This window comes from Chelonia mydas, chromosome 15, assembly GCF_015237465.2.
Source record: "Chelonia mydas isolate rCheMyd1 chromosome 15, rCheMyd1.pri.v2, whole genome shotgun sequence".
In the NCBI taxonomy this organism is placed as follows: domain Eukaryota; kingdom Metazoa; phylum Chordata; order Testudines; family Cheloniidae; genus Chelonia; species Chelonia mydas.
In genome coordinates this window covers 14559255-14580434 of record NC_057856.1, presented here as the reverse complement: position 1 = coordinate 14580434, position 21180 = coordinate 14559255, and the positions used below count along the sequence as shown (strand labels likewise).

Genomic DNA, 21180 nt, shown 5'->3' with positions numbered 1-21180 from the left:
CACCATGCCATGGCCATGAAACTGCAGCATTAACCAGCCTTTGCTGCAGCTTAAAACTCCTGTCATTGGAGGGGTGAGACCTATACACCCCACCTCTGCATCGAGCCTCAGCCCTGTGCCTTCAGAGTGGAGCCTGCAGCCTCGACTGAATCAAACCTGGCCAGGCACCATGAGTCATTGCCACGAAGCTGCAGGCTTCAGCTCCTCATGGCTCCTTGGCCCGGGGGGGGGGAGCCTTTCACAGCCTCTCAGGTTTCTCCAGGCCAAAGGGGTCTGCTCTGTTGCAGTGACTATCCTCTGCGAGGGGCCTAGGCGCCGACTTCTACTGGCGCCGGGGGGTGCTCGACCCCCACCCCCTCCCACCTCCATTCCAACCCCTTCCCCAAAGTCTCTGCCCCCTCCCTGCCCCTATTCCTACTCTTTCCCCAAATCCCGGCCCCGCCTCCTCCCCTGAGCATGCCCTGTTCCCACTCCATTTATTCCATAGCGTCCTACTGCTAGAGCAGAGCCTAGACATACCTAGTCCAATAAATTGCCTCCCCCCCGCCGCTTGCTACAGCTGATTGGCGGCGGAAAGCGTGGGGAGGTAGGCAGAGAAGCGGCGGCATGCTCAGGGGAGGTGTGGGGGGGAGCTTGGCTGCCACTGGGTGCAGAGCATCTACTAATTTTTCCCCGTGGGTGCTCCAGCCCCGGAGCACCCACGGAGTCGGCGCCTAGGGCGAGGGGTAGGGGATGGTTGCTCCTCCGTGAGGTCCCCCTTTCCCTATCTGCCTTCACCAAGGTGCTGCGTTTCCCCTAACGCTGAGGCCACCTGCTCCGTGCTAGCCCAGCTGTGAGACGCGCGCCCCATCAATTCCAGGCATGTGCAGTCAGAAAACCACCTGCCCCAATGGGTCTCGCTGTCATGACTGCCTAGCGCGCCCTGCTCGCCGGACTCTACTCGCCACTCAAACGGTAGGTGGAGCCCACCTGCTTTGGCCAGTTCGGCACAATGCTTTGTTGCCCTGAAATGGCCCATGGGAGAAAGGGATGTGTCAGCCACACCCCTTGAACCCAGCTTAACCTTCACCATTGCTTTGTCTCGGACTCCCGCTAGCCCTCCCTGCTTCCTGCCTGCAGGGCTGGCCAGACCACCCCCCTCCCTTTTTCTCCCCCCATTGCCTGCCCCTGTGGGGTCAGCCTGAGGCCCCTTGCTGCGACCTGTGCTGGGCTGGCCCAGCCCAAGCTGCTCTCCCAAGCCCTCCCTCCCGTACAGGGCTGGCTTTGCCGCTTGCCCCCTCGCCCCTCCATATGTTCCTCCAGGCCCTGCTAGGGGTCACACCCCACTTTTTTGGCAAAACTGTGCATTTGTCCCATTTGCTCTTGCCACCTGATCTTTAAAAAAGGGACTGCCCCTGCCAAAACGGGACATAGGATCACCCAAGTCTTTGGCTCAGTGCCTGATCGGCCCTGACAGCGGCGATTGCTGGAATTAGCAGCACCGAACAGAGGGGGGGATAGTCCAGTTCTCAGGGCCATTATCATACAGCTGGCCCCTATACTTAGACATAGGAGAGAGCTGGGTCAGGCCCTTGTGCACCCCAGCTCCATGCAGCTCAGACACGGGGATGTCAGAGTGGGGGAGATGGATGGCAAAGGGCACTGCTGAAGGGAGGAAAAAGAGAGATGAGTCCTAACAGAGGGAACAGTGAGAGAGTGGGATGTCAGAGAGAGGCCCAGAGTGGAAGGAGACCTTGGCAAAAGGGAGCTGCATTGGAGAAGCTTGTTTGATTTCCAGGCAGCGTAGGCCCCTCCTAGGAATGGACTAGGAATGTGAAGCTTGTTGGGGATTGGTGATCGCGTGAGGCCCAAATGCCGACCCAATCCCAGCTGCCGTCCCTTTTAGGGTTCCTGCATCAGTGCTTCTCTCACCCGGGACCGTAGCTTTGCACAGGGGTGCATAGCTGCTTGCGCAAAGTTGCCGTGTCGGGCGAGATGGCGAATAGAGATGCAGATTTATGCTGCCATGGAGCAGGGCAGGTTTTTGCTTCTGGCTCCAGCAGGAACTATTTGCTCCCCAACCAAAAGCAGTTCCCTCAGAAACGGGCCATGTGAAGGAGACGGGGGCTCACAAAGCCTGGTGGGAGAGGAGGCAATGAAATACTCCCCACATCCCTCTGCCTGCACAGTCACACAGCCTGGAGCTTGGCTTTTAGCCCTGTGGCTCTCTCCCCGGCCAAGCCAGCATTCCAGACCGTTTAAACACACCCATGTTCCTGGACAAAAATGAAAGTGTCAACACAGCCGGGCCTGTGAACAGAGCTCAGTTCGTTAAGAGTAACATTATTCAAACAAGGCAGTTCCAGAAAGCCAGGGTGCTAAGGCCAACGTTTTCAGACATGGGTGCCCAGCTGTAGGTCCTTACATCCACATGCAAAAATCAGACCCTTGCTCTACGTGAATTTTTGTGCCTAGGGGTGTGTACTCAAGTTTGAAAATGTTGGCTCCCACCCTTCTGCGCCTCAATTTCCCCAAAATCACAGAACTTGGAGATAGAAGCAGCTGCCTATCCGATCATTTGGTCGAGCTCCGTAGCTGCCACTGGTACTGCAATAGCATCTAAAGCCCCAACCAGCTCAGCACCCCTATTGTGCTTGGCTTTGCAAAGCCGTGTCGTACATGATGGTCCCTCAGCGCATGCCTAACTGCCCCAAGACAGCCAAGCACAAGCAGGCTGGGAAGATAGCGCAAAGGGGTAGGTGTTGCCTGTAAGGGTTAGGGCTCTTGCTGGGGTGGTCAGCACTGCTCCAGGTGTGAATCTCCACTCTGTGCACTCTGGAGCAGGGCTTGAGCCTGATTCTCTTATGTTCCAGGGGACTGCCCTAGCCTCTGGCTCAATACATCTGTAACTAGTTATGCAAAGTCCAGCTCCAACAGGAGAGCTTGAGAGAGTAGCCAATTGCCTGCTGCTTAGGGTCATGGCTTCAACTCCCTGCTCCAAATCAGGCAGAGCAGTGGTTTGAATCCCAGCTGCATTGGCTATAATGGGGCGGGTGTATGTGGTTCCTATTTTCCCTGAGACTGCATCCCCCTGGCTTAGACGCCTCCCTCCAGGAGAGGGTACGCAGCTGAGAAACACAAGCAGAGAGATTTCAGAGTAGCAGCCGTGTTAGTCTGTATTCGCAAAAAGAAAAGGAGTACTAGTGGCTCCTTAGAGACTAACCAATTTATTTGAGCATAAGCTTTCGTGAGCTACAGCTCACTTCATCGGAAGCAGAGAGAGGTGCCTCCTTCTAGCCCATCAGTCAGGCACCTAAGTACCTTGGAAGAGCTGGGTTTAAGCCCTGCCCCTCACTGCAGCATGTCCCACTGCCCAGCGTAGGTGGCTCCCCCTCGGGATATGTCGACACTGTGACGGGTGTGTGAGAGCAGCCCCTGTAGACATACCCGAGCTCGCTTGGATCCAGCTCCATCACAGCTAGCTCAAGTAACATTAGCCGCGTGGGCTGGCAGCACCTTCCGCGACCAACCCCGCCCAGGACCCCGACCAGAGGCGAGCGGTGAGGCCGTGCTGCGCTGCTGGGGTGACTCAAGCTAGGTCAGTGCAGGCTGGCTTGGGGAGGCCTATGCCTGCTGCAGTCACACCTCCCATGGCCGTGCAGACATACCCTCGCTTTGCTGGCTTCTGAGAATCCCTTCTTCAGGCACTTAACTCACCCCGGGCAATGCAGGGGGAGCCTGGGCCCACCAGGGAGCTAGGAGCTGTGACAGTGACTGCACCCCAAAGGACCAACTCATCCCCAGGGCTTTCTGCAGCCAGCAGAGGGGAAGCACCCTAGAGAGTAACAGTGCTCAGGAACCAGCACACGGATCGTGTGGCTGCGAAATGATCGCGCCCCAGTGCTTTGGCTGTGCTCTAGACCCGGGGGGAGGGCATTAGATACGGCACGGACCCCTCCCAGGTGGCAGGCTGAGAAGGGATACAGGGCCTTTAAGGGGGGGATTTAGAGACACTCAAGCCAGACTTATCCCAGCACCTCACTAGCATTTACAAATGGCAGCTCGTTCCCTGCAGCGACTGACCCTGTTTGAGGAGCAGAGCCGTGAACGCCACAGGCTGGTAAAGCAAACAGCCCTGCAGCAGGCTGGAGCAAGGCTTCTCAGTCTGACGAGTATGAGGAGCCTGAGACTCCCTGGCTGGGGCTAGCAGGAGCAGGCCCAGCCTGTTCCCCAAGGGCACTCAGCTCCCATTGGCTTAACGGGAGGGGATTAGGCCCGCGCAGAATCAGGCCTTAAAGAGACGCCCACATAACGTGCCTAGCTCCCATGCTGCAGCCTGTGTCCAGGGCCTGCCGGGGTCCCTGCAGCCGGCTCCGCCAAGCCAGAAAATCCTTGTTCTCCCACTCAAGGCTCAAGCCGTTGATGTTTGGCTGGGAAGTGCTTGTGACCCAGCACCATCACTGCCAGGATGTACAAGCTCTGCTCTAGCAACCTCGAGCCCCTCCCTTTGGGGCAGCTTGTCCCCTACTTATTCTCCCCGCTCTCGGGTTGCCCCCTTTTCCCAGCAGGCCTTTCAAGGGCTGGCCCTTTAAATAGGGCAGAGCCAAGCATCTGCAGCCCTACGGGTGCCATTTTGCACTGGTCGCTGCCTTTCTCCCCCTCTGAGCTGGTGAGTCTCCTTAGTGCCTTCTGTGCAATTGCTAAGAATGTGGCGCTTTCTCACCGTTGCCTTGTGCTACTGACAGCTTGCTCCCTGAAGCTGCCATAATTCCTTCTAAGAGCCGTTCATTTTTCCTAAATGCTTCTCCTTGCCAAAACCCCACTGGGCGAAATGCAGCCCAGCTGCAGTGCCATTGACACCCTCACCCCCGAATTACACCCAGGACGATGTTAGCACACCCGCTTTACACACCCACACCTTGTAGTGCACATTGATCGTTCCCCTCCACTATCACAGGCTGGCTAAAAGAGAGGGTACAAAGCAGGCTGTGCGGGTCATCCTGTCTTGTAACAACGACCTAAAACCAAGTGAGTAATTTCTGCTTTGAAAAAGTGGACGTAGAAATCCAGCAGGATGGTTTCTATCAATCACTTGTCAAAGGTAATATAGCTTAGAGAGAGAACTTGTACATGAGAATATCTTTCCCTCCTGTCTGATTCACTCATTCTGTTTATCCTCAAAGGAATTCGAAAGCATTTCTTTGGTATGAATAACCAGTGCCAGGGTTAGGCTGTGAATTAACTAGGCCAGAGGCTTGAATGCTCATTTACCTCCCACAGTTCTGGGCTGGCTTAGTAATTTAACTGGTACCAGCTGTTTGGTGAGTGGACAATATGTCTCAGCTCTGAGGGCTGTTCACACAAATGTTGATCGCTGCCTGCAAAGAGCTGGCGTGTTTTTCATGATGCCCTGGTGGAATACACAAGGAGTGCTTTGCACAGCTGGGAAGAGGTGTGATACAGGGGCCATTGCTCCTCGCTCAGCACAGAGATGATTCAATGCGGATCTGAGCCAAAAGCCCTGCATGGTGGAAAATTTGTAAGAAAACAAATCTGGATCCAAAGGTTCTGGCTGAGCCCTCTGTGTACTGTGGGCTGATCTGAACTCCGGGGATGGTCAGATCCTGATTCTGAACCAGTAGTGCCAATTCAGGTATTTCAGGGGAGAGGGAAGCAAACTCCAGTCCCTTTCTCCCCAGACAGCAGGCACCCCATTCCTGTCCTCACCCATTCCTTGCTCCCCGCAGGAGTCCTGGGTCTTCCTTGGCCTGGGAACCTCCCTCTCTCCTACCCACACAGCACATGAGCTGGTGCTACCAAGAGATGAGTTCTCACCAGGCTCCCCTGCACTCTGCCATACAGAAAGAGAATCCCTGGGTGCTAGGTCACAGCACCATTTGGCCCAGCCACTTCTCTGCATAGAGGAGTGGCCAGGCCAACTTTGCTTGTGATGTGATCTCATGCACCAGATCACATCACCACGCTCTGAAATTTGGCCTGGCTGCCCCTCCGGCTGTATGTGTCAGACTGCTCAGGCAGCAGCCGTACACATTAGTATGGGATTGCTGCTTAAAAGTGGTCAGGCCATGACCCCCCAGCTCCTTGGCCTATGGAGCTTTGAGCAAGTGCTAAGAACTTGGAGGGGCATTCACCCCCAACAGCAGCCAATCTAACCCTCTTCCCAGATAGTCCTGTCTTCCCAAACAGGCAGCTCACATTATGTACCCACAGGGCCCATCAAAGAGAGGAAACTAACAGAGTCGGCAGGGTTTGATCAGGCAGGGAGCACAGCTGTTTGGTGGGCACATGCAGGCTCCCCCCGGACCCTTAACTATGCCCAGCTGGTTCTTATCAGACTCTAAAGAACAGCCATGGCAGCCTGCATTGCCTAAGTCATTCCCGGGGAGTGCAGGTGGATTCATGGGAGTACTGCTTATGCAGATATTCCTGCTAAGAACTCAAAGTAAGGCCTATGAGAGAGCAGGTAGCTAAGCACATTAGCCTGACAGGAAATGTGTACTTCAGTGCACTGATCTGCACATGTCCCCTTCTCTCCCCATCATCCCGTGGTACCTTACACACTGCAAGAGGAGCAGGGTGCTTGAGAATCCCTCCCGCTCAGTGCAGAGGGCCACACCGAGTGCTTAACCCTGGACTCCATGCTCTGCTGCTGACACAGCTCTACCTTCCCAGAAGCAAACATGCAACGCGGGCAGCTGAGTGGGCCACAGCCATGGTGACAAGGGCAAAGGTGGGAAGTGACACGGGATCCATTTCATTAACCTGCACAAAAAGGCTTCCACAGCCGCTGCTTTAAGCATGTTTAGTGGAAATAAAAGTGGGACTCCAGGCATGTAATGGACGGGGCGGAGAGGGTCTGATGGTTGTGTGAACTGAAGCAGGCGTGAAAGGTCTGCGGTGCCTATGAAGTCCCTGATCAGCTGGGCCTCTGCAAGGGGACAGTGCCTCAGGTGGGTGTTGTCCATTTGTGCATGGAGATTACAGCAGACAGCTGGAGCCTGTCCCTGGTGCCAAAAGGATGGCTTCATAAACCATGCATCAATATCTGTGGAGAACCGCTGCTCTGCTTCTGCTCTCTCCCAGTAGGGCTGTTTTGCCATCAAATGATGCCTTCAAAACCAGCCAGGCAGTGACATCTAGTGCCCTCTGCAGGGCAAAGGAGATAGATGCTCTGTCACCCCTACTTTCCGCAACTATAATACATGAAACTAAAAAAAGTTTAGAGTATTGCAAAATGAATTTGCTTCGTGCAGTTGGTCTTTTGCTTGGGGATGCTAACCCTGGAGGAGATCCTCAGTGCAAGTCTAACTTATGAAAATAATACGTCTGTGAATCTTGACCGTGAAGTATGATTTCAAATCCTGACTTTAGTAAGTAACTATTATCCTCAGTGAGGAAACTGAAATGCTGAGGTTAGCTGGCTTGCTCAAGGTTCCAGTGTTAGAGCTCAGAGAATCAGGGAAGATCAGGGTTGGAAGGGACCTCAGGAGGTATCTAGTCCAACCCCCGGCTCAAAGCAGGGCCAGTCCCCAAGTAAATCATCCCAGCCAGGGCTTTGTCGAGCTGGGCCTTAAAAACCTCTTAAGGATGGAGATTCCACCACCTCCCTAGGTAACCCATTCCAGTGCTTCACCACCCTCCTAGTGAAACAGTGTTTCCTAATATCCAACCTAGACCTCCCCCACTGCTACTTGAGACCATTGCTCCCTGTTCTGTCATCTGCCACCACTGAGAACAGCCGAGCTCCATCGTCTTTGGAAGCCCCCTTCAGGTAGTGGAAGGCTGCTATCAAGGCTCACTCTTCTCTTCTGCAGACTAAATAACCACAGTTCCCTCAGCCTCTCCTCGTAGAGAGCACCCATCAGGGTCCTAACTTCCAGCTTCCTGTTCTAAGTGCTAGGAAATGCCTAGCCCTCACTTGTGCCATGTGAGAAGTAGCTAAGTTTCAAACTTACTTAGTTCAACCACCACAGTATTTCAAGCTGCCGAATGTAACCCTGAGCCATGCAGCCTCAGTTGTATGCCGGGGCCAGGGTTACTAGTGATGATGCATACAAAGGAAAGAGCCCAGCTTAGCTGCAGGATCAAGGTTAATTTGGCAGGGCTGGCAGGTAAGAGTTGGAGTCACTGGCAGAGGAATAAGCATGGATACTGTTTTGCTTGTCACTGCAATCATTGGGATTCCCGGGTAAGACAAAGGGAAGTGAAATCAAGCGGCAGCTACCCATGCAAACTGGGTTATTTCCTGTGAGCAGACGAGGCCAATCTGAACACCACCTGAAGCATTAGGTTACTTTTCAAATGTATTACATTCCCTATGGACACCCACGGTCCCCCAAGAGAGACAGCCAGTCTGTACGCTTGTTATGCTGGTCCCCACAAGCTACTGTGCTGCAATCTGAGAGGTGTCACCACATTCTGGCTCCCAGATCCCACATCAGCCTTTGAATGTCCTATTTTGTTTCACACGGTGACGTGCAATAACCTGACCTACCCCACACTAGACATCTCACAGGGGTTTTCTTTCTGAAGAGATCAAGTTTATTTGGCTCGGCCCCCATGCCAGTTCCTGGTACAGCTGCTCATCACAGCACCAGCTGAGCTTGCTAAAAACCTCAAATGCTATCGGAGTCGTCGGGCTTCCAAATGTCCAGGGAGCGGAATGCAACCAAACGAGATGGAACCTTATCCAGCCCCAGCATTTAAAACACTCTCCCCACCACTCCCTTGGGCAAGAGCTGCATCAGAGCAACCCCCATCAACGCCGCTCTGGCTTCATCCAACCATCACAATGCTCACTCCCAATGTCCTCTCCCAGGGTGGAGCTGCTCCTCCAGCCAAATCCTGAGGTCTCGACTCAGGCAGCCCTTGGAATACGTCAGCAGGTGGGCCTCTGGGAATGGTTCTGTATCATGGGAGGGAGGAATTCCCCAGGAGACTCACTTCCTCCCCATGCAAGGATCCCCACCAAAGAGAGCGCTGGAGATAAGATGGTAATGCAGAAAGATGATGCTTGCAGTAGACTAGTGCAATGACCTTTCACTTCTGGATGCCTCTGTTCCCAGCTGAAAAGAGGTCATCTCTGAGCAATCTAATCCCTCTGACCTAGTTCTCTGGGGGCTTTTGCTTGCATCCCAAAACCACCACATGCCTTGGGACGAGCAGAAGTGATGGACCGGGACTGTCATTGGCAAGGCTGATCCAGGTCACACTGGAGATTCTTTGGCAGAGTTGTGTGAGAAGTTTGTAGTGTCTGCTGGGGTCATGTCCAGCTCTAGCTAGTGTCAATAGCAAGGCACTTTCCCAAGCACTAAAATGAACACTAAAAAAGTCATAAACAAGGCCATTCCTGAACTGTGGCCCAGCTGGACAGGATGAGGAAGTGGCTAGGACGAGGAGTGCCCCCTACGGTATTTGGGAGAAACTCAGACTATCCATCTTAGACATGAGATAGACAATCCTCATAAGGGTAGGTCAAAGCAAATAGACTCCTGGGTGCGCTCAGGTTCTTGTTGCCTCTGGCAATAAGAAGAGAGCAGAAAACCAGGCAGTGCCAGCAGGGAATGAGTCTGGCTGTGCTCACTTGTTTATTTTAACTTAATACTTAATCATTAAAGGCCAAACCCTAAGTTCTTACTCAGGTAAAACTCCCGCTCTCTTCTCCAGGAGTTGGCCCTGAGAAAGACCCTTAGGCTTTGCCCCATAGCTCCCTATACTGTAGTACAGGGCTGGATCCTGGCTTGCAAAGGGAGTGGGCTGCTAGGCTGCTTCTCTACTTAGTAAGTTTATATCACCATGGAAAAAAGAAGATACTGGTTTAAATTCCCTGCTCATGGCTAAAGGGGGAAGGCCCTGCAGAGGCAGGAAGCAATGGCGTGGCTACATGTCCAGTCTTCTCTGCAGTGCGCGATACAGCAGGTGAAGCCCGGGGTGAAGCACTGTGCTGCTGTTCCATACACAGATACGACCCCTCTTCCCTGGCCCGTGGACTGCTCTGGCGCCCTGCTGAGGGAGGGGCCCCGCGCAGGCCCACGCAGAGATATTTCCTTGGTGCTGTGGCTCTCCCAAACCTATGCGAGTTTTACGCTCTGCCACCAAAGCCACAACAGGTGCCCCCCGATGTCTGGGTGTGGCTCTCGCTGCAGGTTAAGAGCATCAGTGGAGTGATTTCTCTGGTCTTTTCTGCACAGGAAACAGAGTCCCTGCCATTCGCGTCTGTGAGGGTCAGCACCAGCTCAGTTCTCTCCTGCTCATTCAGAGGAGCAAGCAATTCTTTTTTCACTTAAGCACATGAAGCTCCAGTGAACAGGGTACTTGGAGCCGAGCGGGTCTGAACTGGGCTCTGAGCTCCCCGGACTGTGGAGGGGCAGGATCATTCCCCGGCAGATGGTCACGTGTCCAGCTCTCGCCGCAGTTTGACAATTTCCAGTAAGAGTTTCTCTTTCTCCAGCAGGATCTTTTCCTTCTGCAGCTGCAAGGTCTCTTTCTGCAGCTCCAGGATCTCGGTGTGCAGCCGACTGTGCGTCTCCCGAAGCTCCTTGGCTGGCCCGACACAACCCCTCTGGCTGGGCAGCGAATCTTCGGTCACAGAGGCGCTTGCTGAACAAACCAAACAACAACCCCCCAAATGGTTAAAGCAAACGGAGTCAAGAGAACACAGAAATGCACAGTTCCTCCCAGAAACCAGCCCCTGTGGGGCAATGTCCCACCCGCCACAAACAGCAGGATCCAACCTCCTCAAAATAAGGGTCATGTCTCAATTCTGCCAGGGCCAGTGATCTACCACTGCTCTGTCCTGCAGCCAGGAAAGCTCGTCCTGGCTACAGGAAGCAGCTCTACAGAGATGCTCTTTCTGATCGAACACCCCCTCCCCGCCCATGTCTTCTCTCTTGTCTTTCCCTGGTTACCTCTGGCTTCTTTTCCTCTCCCCGCCTTGCTACTCCCCTTCTGTTACCCACATAATTTACCTAGACACGAGAGGTGGGGTAGCTCTGATGTCCTAGAAGAAGAGTCATGCCAAGCATCAAATAGTGGTGATGCCTGCAGTGCCAGATGCTACAAATGGGCATTTAAAGCTGTACCGGCACCTTATAACTAATTTCACTTAGTGCTGCCAGTGAGGCAGGCCATGGGACAGCCTCCCATGCTACCCCAGGGGATGAACAGCAAGCAAAATCAGCATGGGCTTGTGTACTCAGGGTGTGACCCTGTGGCAAGAGCAGACGAAGGTTCTTTCAAGCTGCCCAAGCATGCTCATGGTGGAGGGTGGGGCTGTCTTAATGGCAATGGGAGATCTGCAGCTGCCCTCCCCCGGGGGGTAAGCCCTGCCCCTTCTGTCAGGTTTAACCTTAGTGCCATGGGGAGGTTGTTAACACAGCCTGGGGCCGGCCACTGCCAACTCGTGCTGAAGTTCTAAACAGCCTGTTTGGCAAGCTGGACAGAAGAAGAGCTGGAGAAGCCCTCGCTGCAGTGAGCTGAAGGGAGCGAGCGATACCTTAATGCCGCTGTCCAGTGCATTCCAGCTTCAGGAAGGAGTGTGGTCACACAGACAGCAGAGTGGGGTGAAGTGTGATTCATTGGAGAAGGAGTGGGAACACGGGGCAGATCTGTGGCACGATTCTACGCATGATCCGGAGCTTCAGGACAGTTTAGCAACACTAAAAATGGACACAGGGAACTTCTCCCCTGCCTCAAATTGTACGTCCACTCTCTTAAAAGCAAGGTGTCCCTTCTCACTGGATTTGACCTGTTCCAGCTGACCTGCATTTCCTCTCTTGCTACAGTAGTAAGGAACCAAGATGGTTCTAAGCCAGAGGTTCTCAAACTGTGGGTCAGGACTCCAATGGGGGCTGGGGTCACCAGGGCTGGCTTAGACTTGCTGGGATCCGGGGTTGAAGCCTGAGCCACACTGCCTGGAGCCAAAGCCTAAGAGCTTCAGCCCTGGGCAGCAGGGCTCAGGTTACAGGCCTCCTGCCTGGGGCTGAAGCCCTTGGGCTTGGGCTTTGCCCCCACCCCTGGCCTGGGGCGGTAGAGCTTGGGCTTTGGCCCTCCCACCTGGGGCGATGTGGCTCGTGCGGGCTCAGGCTTCAGTCCCCACTCCTGGGTTTGTGTAGTAACTTTTGTTGTCAGAAGGGGGTCGCGGTGCAATGAAGTTTGAGAACCCCTGTTCTAAGCTGTTTACAACTCTGGGCACTGGGATGGAAACAGTATGTGTAACTTGATGGTTATCACAGCCGGAGCAGGGGAGAACAGGGCTGTATTTCTGCAGAGACATCTTAATAGTGGGTAGGAGGAAAAATGCTCCCTGACAGACTGGAGATACAAACACCCCCCTGGGGGCACTGCTCACTGACTCAGAGCCATTCTCGGGGGAGACATGTTTGGCCCAGCCACTTGGCAATGGGCTGGGAGGAAAGCCAGCCTAGGGAAGGTCCATTCTTGGGAATTCCGGGCGTCTTAAAATCTATTCTAAATGGTCACTTGATAACCACGTGCTCCTCTCATGGCAAGAAAGGCCTGCTTAGGCAGGGGTGGCGCCTATTAATGGCACTCCATAACAGAGGGCAAAGCTGCATAGGCAGCTCTCTCCCCGGGGAAAGACCAAGTACTAATCCCGGCTCAGGTCACAGGTGAAATGAGATTGGTGCCTCTTCCCACCCACCATGCGATCTGGCACTGATGGAAATTTGTACTCCAGACAGGAGCAGGGCGGTGACTGGTCAGGGCTGGGAGATACTGGCAGAGCTCACATGGCTCCCGCTCAGTATAGGCTGAGTTCCGCTCTCGGTGACGCTGGTAAGTATCCAGAGTAGCTCTGCTGAACTGCATGTAGCATCTACACCTACATGGTGGTGTAACGGGAGGCAGGATTTGGCCCGTTTGCCAGGCTGCTGCCAGTAACTAATAGCCTCTTCCTTTCATGCACAAATTAAAAGACTGAATTCTGCTGGGAAGGAGGAGGAGGAGCCAGGCACTGCGTGGCCTGGCTCACGTGTGTGGCTGTCTCACCATTATCATCCATTGCTGTGTGGATGCCTTCGGAGCTGGGGCTGTCAGTCCTGCTGCTTTGTGTGACGGGGCTTGAGATGATCCCTAGGCAAGGCCATTCTAATACAGGGCTCAAAGGGCACTTGATCTTATAGGCCAGTGCAAAGTCTGGGGAGCAGTTGAGAGGCACCGGAGTCCTGCCGGGAGCAGGCACCTCAGCTCCATGGCTCGGTGGCGAGGTAGTCTTGTGAATTGGCACAGGATGTGTCTCAGCTACGGGCGCACAGGTCAGCGGTGGATCCTTACTGGGGCCCAACAGTCTCTTTTCCACACTCTCTTGAGCTCCACCCAAGCACAAATCGCTGGGCTGCGGATCTCCTGGCGCATGGATGAAACTCTTTCCAGGACAGCCAGTCCTTGGTGCCATTTCTTTGTCTGTGTCCGAAAGGACCTCCGTTTTGCAGAGCAATTTGTTCCCCTGGCTCAGCCGAAGTCCATCATTCTGGCTGTGGAGGAATAAGTCTGACGAAGACTCCCGCATCCCCTCCGCTGTGCAGAGAGGCACTGCGGTTCCAGCCGGGCTGCTGGACGGCTTCGTTCCGAAACCAGGGCCCAGAAGCAATGGTTCTGCCACCTCCGGCCCTGTCTTATTGAAGAGAGCAAAGATGTTGTGGAAGAGCCTCTCCTGGGGCCGCTGCCTCAACAAAGGGTGTTTCACCGTGGTCAGCTCCTTGCGGGCGTCAATGACCATGTTGTGCCACTTCTTGCGGATCTCGTCAGGCGTGCGCTGCACAAGCGGGCTGAGGGAGTTGACAGCGGCAGTGATCTCTTCCCACGCTCGCTGACGGTCCATCGTGTTCTTGTAGCGCCCGCTCTTGGGGATCAGGATGTCCTTGCGCAGGCTGAATTCTTCAAGGATGAGGAACTTCTCTTCTTCGGAAAACTTGAGTCTTTTTGGCTTGGCTGTGGTCATGTTGCCCCTGCGATTCAATTACAAGTCACCATTATGGCATTATTTACCACGAGATCCCGCTTAACTGCAGTGCATGGGTGGGGCTCCTGCTGAGCCCAGGTGGGTAGAAGAGGGTATCGTACAAGGTGGATCGTGACTCCATCCACGTTTGGGTTTTTTGGGAGCAATCAACTGGCTGATAATTATGTTTCAGCCATCAATACCCATGGGACCCTCTGCAGCTTTAAGTTCAGGTGATTTAAGCATATAAATAAGATTACTCTACCATTAGATAACCTGGTCTTAGCCACAGATTCAAATGGACGCCTAACCACAGGCCACACTGACAAACTGCCACAGCTTGAGAGGTCCACAGGATCTGCGTACAACGGAGCTGCCTGCAGCCACGCTGGCCTTTAATGCCAAAGTGAGGCCTGGCGGAGCACAGGCCCCAGCCTGCAACACAGCATGGAGTCTGCATCTTAAGAGCACGAAATCCTTCCTACTGCTATTAAGCACTTGCCCTATATAACCATATAGGATCTCACAGGGCTTTATGAAGGAGGGTAAATATAATTCATTACCACATTAAATGCAGGGAAACTGAGGCAAAGGACGGTGAAGCAACTGGTCTGTCACAGAGCAAGCCGAGGACTAGAACCCTGGACTCCTGCCTCCCAATCCCGTTCTCCATGGAAGTATAGCCCACAAGGACTATAGCTTGCTGGGATCAACAAGCGGTAGCTCACACGGGCATCTGCTGTCCCTGAAGGCGGGACCTTTGTAGTGAAAGTGCCACCGGTTACTTTGAGCTGGAGAATTACAAGCTGCAGCCAGCCACTTCTGCAAGGCCTGCCGCTCTTTGATTTGTAGCATATGCCCCTGGGGGGGGGGCAGGGATCAGGCCTTCGAAGGCACCCATGCCAGAGAGAGGGAGACAGGAGGGGCATCACCTCAACGCTGGGACCTTGGACCTGCTACGCGCGTGGTCCACCGAGCCCAGCATCCCATCTCTGGGCCGGGGCCAGCACCGATGCTGCAGAAGGAGGTGTAAAAGCACCCCTCAAAGGCACAATTACGCAGTAACCCACTGATGGGGGAAATTTCTTCCTCCCCCTTAATTCCTAGCGCCTGGCTGATGCCCTGAAGCACCAGCCTTTAGCTCCCCCCCCCGGGGGCCTGAAACCCCAGATAGTTTCAGTGCTGGGCTAACCCCGCAGGGGGCTGGGCGCTTTCCCGCCCCAGGCTCCAGTGGGGGTGAGTTCCAGCGGCGAACCCTGCCGGGCGGCGCGAACTCCCGGCGGGCTCGCGGCGGCGGGCGGCCCCGCGCCTCTGAAGATGGGGCGCAGCGCAGGCCGGGCAGGGCCCCTGCGCAGGGGCGAGCCCGCGCGGCGCGGCGCGGCCCGGCGGCACCTACCTGCCTGCGGCGCTCGCGTGCCGGCGGCCGGAAGCCGGAGCCGGCGGCCGCCCCGGGCCCAGCGCGGCAGGAAGCGGGCGGGTGCCACGTATCCTGCGACACGCGGGGCCGCGCCCCGGCCTGGCTTCGGGGTCCCGGCGGGGCCCTGCCCCCGCGCTGGGGATGGCGCCCGGCGCCCGGCTCGGCCCCCTGCGCGGCGGGGCGGGGGCCGGCCCCGGGGCCGGGGGCTCGTTGGGTTCCTGGGCCAGCAGCCGCATCGCCGCGCCCTTCCCCGGCGGGGCCTTTCCGCCCCACCGCCTCCCCCCCGGGCGCCCCGCGGGTAAGGCGGGGTCTGGCGTGGGGGGAGACGGAGCCAGCCCTGAATGCAGCGGGAGCTGGGGGGCAGAAATCGGGGGGCCGCACAAGCAGCGGGGCCCAAGGCACGTGCCAGTCCGTGGTGGATGGGGATGGGGCGCGTGTACCTGGGGGGGAGCAGCGGTCGTGATGTGGGGGGAACTCGGGCAAGTGTTCTTGCCTTTCAGGGCTTGCCCTGGGGCCGATATTTAATAGTTTCAGTCCTGACTTGGGCACCAAAAATTGGAGCGTGCGACTGAACTTTGCTGACCACGGGGCGTTGGGCAGCCGTGTCCACGCAGAGGACGATCAGAGGATTATACAGGAAGACTGGGATGACCTAGGGGGATGAAATGTAATGGTAGGAAGTGCGAGGTCGTGCACTTAAGGAGGGGTAAGCATTTCTGCTGTAAGATGGGGGGCTCATCGGTCGGGAACAACAGAGAAGGAGAAAGACCGGGGTGTGCTGGTTGATTACAGGTTGACTAACAACCACCAATTGGACTGTGGGCCAGGGGCGTACCCACGGCTGGGCCGCAGCCCACCCACTTAGCATGCAGGCTCTGCTCCGGCCCCAGCGCTTGCAAGCCCCCGTGTCCCGACCCCGCTCCCTGGCAGGAGTGCTGGGTGGAGGGCGGGTGAGCGAGCAGGTGGCTGGCGGCAGCGGAGGAGATCCTCAAAAAAGGTAAGCCTGCCGCCCTGGGGACCTGGGCCTGGCGTGGGGCGATGGGATGGGAACAAGTGCCTGGAGTTCTGCGCGCTGGAGAACGGCGTCTCCTCCTGGAGCTGGGTGTGTGCTTGGGGCATGGAGGCCCCTGGCCAGAGCATCCATTGGCCCCCGCAAGGCCGGCAAGAGGGCGTTGGGGAGAGGCAGGTTCCCCTGTCATTGTCCGCCCACCCAGATGTCCTATCTTGGCTATGCCACTGCTGTGGGCATAAAAATGGCACCTGTGATTCATAGATATTAAGGTCAGAAGGGACCATTATGATCATCTCGCCTGACCTCCTGCACAACGCAGGCCACAGAATCTCACCCGCCCACTCCTGCGATAAACCTCTCACCTATGCCTGAGCGACTGAAGTCTTCAAATCGTGGTTTAAAGACTTCAAGGTGCAGAGAATCCTCCAGCAAGTGACCCGTGGCCTGTGCTACAGAGAAAGGCGAAAAACCCCCAGGGCCTCTTCCAATCTGATCCTAGGGTGTAGCAGGTGAGGTATTTCCAGAAGAGAGAGGCTGTATTAATGCCATTGTGCCAGGCACTGGAAAGACCTCACCTGGAATACTGTGCACAATTCTGGTCACCCATGTACAGGGAAGCTGAATTCAAACTGGAGCAGGGGTGGAGAAGGGCCACTAGAGTGAGCCGGGGACTGGAGGACTGAATTTAGGGGCGAGGAGACTAAAAGAGCTTGGTTTGTTCAGCATAGGGAAGTGAAGGCTGAAAGGGGGTATGATTGCTCTCTATAAATACATGAGGAGGGTAAACACCAGGGAGGGTGAAGAGCTATTTAAGCTAGAGGGCAGTGCTGGCACAAGAGCAAATGGGTCTAAGCTGGCCATGAGACAAAGGTTTCTAACGATCAGAAGTGCGAGGTTCTGGAGTGGCCTCCCAATAGGCGTGGGGGCAAACAGCTGAACTAGTTTTAAGATGGGGCTTGATCAGTTTATGACTAGGCTTGTATTTTATAAACAGGTAAAGGAGTCGGGAAGTGAAGTGATGGGGTTACCTGTGACAGCAGGGGACTGGACTCGATGGCACAGGAGGTTCCTTCGAGTTCTGTATCTTAAATCTCATTTGAAACGGCCTAAAACTAAAATGTCAGGCTCTTAATCTTCATGTCAAGCTTTCAAAATTTTATTTCCAAAACATTTTGAGAATAACACTTTTCTGCCACAGCTGTTGCTTTCTGCATTTTAAGTCCTGTCGGACTGATTAGCACAGCTGAGTTCACTCCCTTAAGAGGGTTTAGATGTTTCATTGAAGTATATAGGTGATAGACAAGAAGAGAGAGTCAGTCAGCCTGGGACTCGTTCACTTTAGTTCCTACAAAGAGGGGAGCCAAAGAAAGTTGCGGCAGCTCTGACTGTGTGTGTGTGATCTGCTCTCAGACAGGATCAGCGCCTGCATGTATTCCCCACCCTCTCACTACATCACACTGGATGAAGCTGGGGAGTGACGCACGAAGGGTCCCTTTTGTACTCTGAAGCCAGGAACTCTGGGACAGAGGCTGTATCAGTGAGGCATGGGCTCAACTGAGACAAGATGAAGGCTCTGTTGGTATGGGATTGTTGTTGCACCAGCAGTTTGGACTAGAGGTAGACTACAAGGGTGAATAAGTGAAGCAGTAACTAGCTGTGAGAGTCAGAGACTAACATTTGAGGAATCAGGGCATTTGCTAACTGATTGGGGTGTCTATATTTTCCATTTGAAAAGTGTTTCAGAGTGTTTTATAACACTGAATAATAGCAACACCCAATTAGGACTCTTTATTAGCGATAAAATCCAAGGGACGCTTTATTCAGCCAAAAGCATGTTTATTGGCTCCTTATAACAGGAGCCACAAACGTGGATAAAAAACAGTGAAATAAGATCAGGCGAGCAGGGGGATCAGAGATTGAGATGTGACCTCTGTCCTTTGAGACGTGTTCTCTCTGGTCCTTCCGGGAGCAGAGCTTCCAACCCTCCTCATTACAGGGAAGGCTGTCTTGACCTGAGAGTATCGGGCATACCAAGGAGCCCATGCCTTTCGGGTAGAGAGGAGCAGAATCATGGGCTAAGACCATCACTGGTATTATATGTTGGTAGTGATCTAATTTGTAAAGCTGCCCTCTGAATGAAGAACTGGAAGCTGTCACCTCCTGGCTTGATCCAGAGAACGTGTGGTTGATAAAATAAGTCTGAGGAACCAGGATAACCTGAGGGGGAGAGGGGCCTGGATCCCGGGTAGTAGGACACTGTACCACTTCCCTTTCCTGGCTGGCAAATGGGGAGCACCTGAGTTCCATCAATAACCTACCAGTTCTGGATGGCTCCTGGCAGAGGAGAAATCAGGAAGGTGAGCACAGAGATCCAGCAGTGTCTCAGAACAGAAATCTAAAGCACAGTGTAAAGAGAGCACACTCTGTCCCTTGGCTAATGGCTCGTGGTAACTCACTACAACACAGTTCTGCCACCCAGGATGATCAGACAGGTCTTACTGAGCACCTTATATCTGTGATCCCATAGTCTAAACTGAAGGAGGGGGCCATTCCATGCTGGGCCAGCAGTTCCTGTACCAGCACAAGTTCACTTCTCAGCTCCTGGGAAGTGCAGTGGATCTCTGAAGCACTGATGTGGCTCCTTTCCAGACCATCCAGAGCATGGGCCAGAAGTGTAGCCTTCACCAGTAGCGCTGTGACAGCAGCATGCACCTTTGCACACCCCAGAGCTTTCATATGCAAAGGTGTAATGGCATCTAAAAGGGAGAAGAACAAGGCATTAATAGGGTTAGGGTGTGTATAGGATATCAGTGGCCGTCAAAAGTAATTTATTGAGACAGACGACAGGGCAAATAGTCCTGTTCTCACTGTCCCATCCTCTCTGAGCCAAATTCCCATGTACGTCAGAGGGTAGATAAAGCACCATGCTGCTGTAGCAGGAGTTAAGCTGTCACTGAAAAACCAGTGCCGCTCTCAGTGATGCTTGACATGCACTCCCAGCAGCAGCATGAAGGTGCAGAGCCATGAATACCTACCAGGGACTGCTGGCTTTTTTTCTGTTCCTGGCACAGGTGAATTCCGAGAACACCTGACTTGGCTTGTCAGCACATGGCCCAGACAGGCTCGCGCTTAAGCCTACGCTAAGCGTCTCTGTTATTTAGTTTTCTTCATTTACACAAGTGCTGGGCAGCTCCTCTGGACGTTTGCCTCAGTTTACCTTGGCTGCACAGAGCACAGCCAGTCCCTCCCCAGCACGACAGCTCTAGTACAGAGATGCTACTGCAGTTTCCCTTGCCACGGGCAAATAGTGTATTATGCAGGTAACATTACGGGGATTTCTGGATGCAATTTCCAGTTACCCCAAACCTCCAAGCTGTTTCTCATTCTCCAGTTTCACCTCTAAGCGCTATTTGTGATACACTAATAGGAGCCAGTTGAACTGTGTGGTGAATTTGGCCAAGAAACAGAAAACAAGTTACCATTGTCAGTCAATGGCACAGACCCTGCAAAGGGACAATTATGGAATATAGGGGCTGTTCCCTGGCTTTTCCTTTTGCACTCTTCGTTTTGTTCGTCCCACCCTTGGTGCTGTTTGAAGGGAGGCTGGTTTATGGGGGGAAATGTTGGAACAACAAACCTAAATGTAGCAGGTTTCTCCACATGTGGATCGTGGGCTAGAGCCCAGGTGAACTGTATTAACCTGACTGAGAACAACATTGAAAAAGTGTAAAGAATACTATGAAGTCACTTAAACCCCAAGTTTAACGTATCTTTGAAGTTGCAATATGGCAGGAAGTAATGTGCCACTTCTTCCATTTTACTTTATTTAAAGCAATTATTCTAGCACCACGTAGTTAAAGAGAGCAGCAATTAGTGCAGGTCCTACATACAAAGAAATCTGTGCTTTATGAACAAAAGTGTCATATATGCAACCAGCTTTGCTTTGGTGTTAAGGCTGACGCTGCGGGATATCTCACTGCCCATCGTGGGGAGAGATTAGATGCGATGCCAGTGCAGTTACGTACCTCGGCCCCACCAGTGCTTGCAGTGCTGTAGGTTGTGTAAGATGCTGGGTCCGGTGGCTTTCAGCCAGCGTTGAGTGAAGTCACAAAGCCGAGTGGCGGCGGGCACCCTGTCTAGCAGCTGAAGGAGGAAGGGGAGCAGCAGTCGGGATAAGACAGCTGGCTCTGCAAAAACATTGGGTTCGTCCTCTTTATACAGGCTGACCGCTCTGAAAGGGAAGCCAAGTCAAACGATAAACCCCATGTTTTGTCTCAGTCACTGATCTGCTCCTCCAAACACACCAGCACGATTTCACGCTATGTACCAGCTATGACAGCACAGTGATGGGTGTTGCATGAGCAGACGGGCTTTCAGTATTGGTGACTAGAAAGGATGGGATTTCACAAGTTTTGTGTTTACAGACTGAAAGGCCCAAGCCCTCCCTCTGTGGAGGACAGCTCCCTTGGGATATTGTCAATAATAATATCTCCCATCTATAGAGCACAGTTTTACAGGACTGTACCCCCATTAACTCCTTAATTCACACAAGTCGCTTGGGAGAGACTGAAGTGTCATTTCCATTGTACAGATGGAGAAGCAGAGAGATTAAAGGCCTGATTTTCAAACGTGAGTGCCTAAAGCAAGGCACCTATGTAAGTGGCCTGATTTTGAGAGGTGCTGAGCACACGCAACCACCAGTGAAGTCAATGGGAGCTGTGGGTGCTCAAAACCTCTAAATAAATAAATAAATAAATAAATAAATCAGGCCACTTATTTTCTCTCTGTTCA

The 21180-nt window shown here is 53.8% G+C and overlaps 2 protein-coding genes across 5 annotated transcripts in view; both read right to left on the bottom strand.

Moving 5' to 3' along the window:
- Nucleotides 1-1340: 1340 nt before the first annotated feature.
- On the bottom strand, nt 1341-15594 carry LOC102941158. Its single transcript, XM_037878887.2, has 3 exons — nt 15357-15594; nt 13009-13967; nt 1341-10599 (listed from the first exon to the last, which is right to left on the bottom strand). Exons 2-3 carry the CDS (start codon nt 13958-13960, stop codon nt 10391-10393), a joined length of 1161 nt encoding a protein of 386 aa, XP_037734815.2. The 5' UTR covers nt 13961-13967; nt 15357-15594; the 3' UTR covers nt 1341-10390.
- A 2614-nt stretch (nt 15595-18208) lies between these two features.
- The window catches only part of LOC102940937 (thyroid adenoma-associated protein homolog), a 41945-nt gene continuing 38973 nt past the window's right edge, over nt 18209-21180 (bottom strand). For 3 of the 4 annotated variants that reach the window (XM_037879276.2, XM_037879274.2, XM_043529324.1), the window contains 2 exons: nt 20415-20620; nt 18209-19145 (listed from right to left, as the gene is read on the bottom strand). In XM_037879276.2, coding sequence (XP_037735204.1) covers nt 18874-19145; nt 20415-20620 — 478 coding nt within the window. In that variant the 3' untranslated portion in view covers nt 18209-18873. Of the gene's footprint in view, nt 19146-20414; nt 20621-21180 lie in introns of those variants that run through there. The other variant, XM_037879277.2, reaches the window with a different exon arrangement.

Bases quoted from the DNA above. Each gene is read 5' to 3' on its own strand.
- LOC102941158 (XM_037878887.2), bottom strand. From the start codon at position 13,960: ATGACCACAGCCAAGCCAAAAAGACTCAAGTTTTCCGAAGAAGAGAAG. The intron at 10,600-13,008 runs GTGAGACAGCCA...TGGTTTGTTCAG, and splicing joins CACAGCAATGGATGATAATG to CAAGCGCCTCTGTGACCGAA.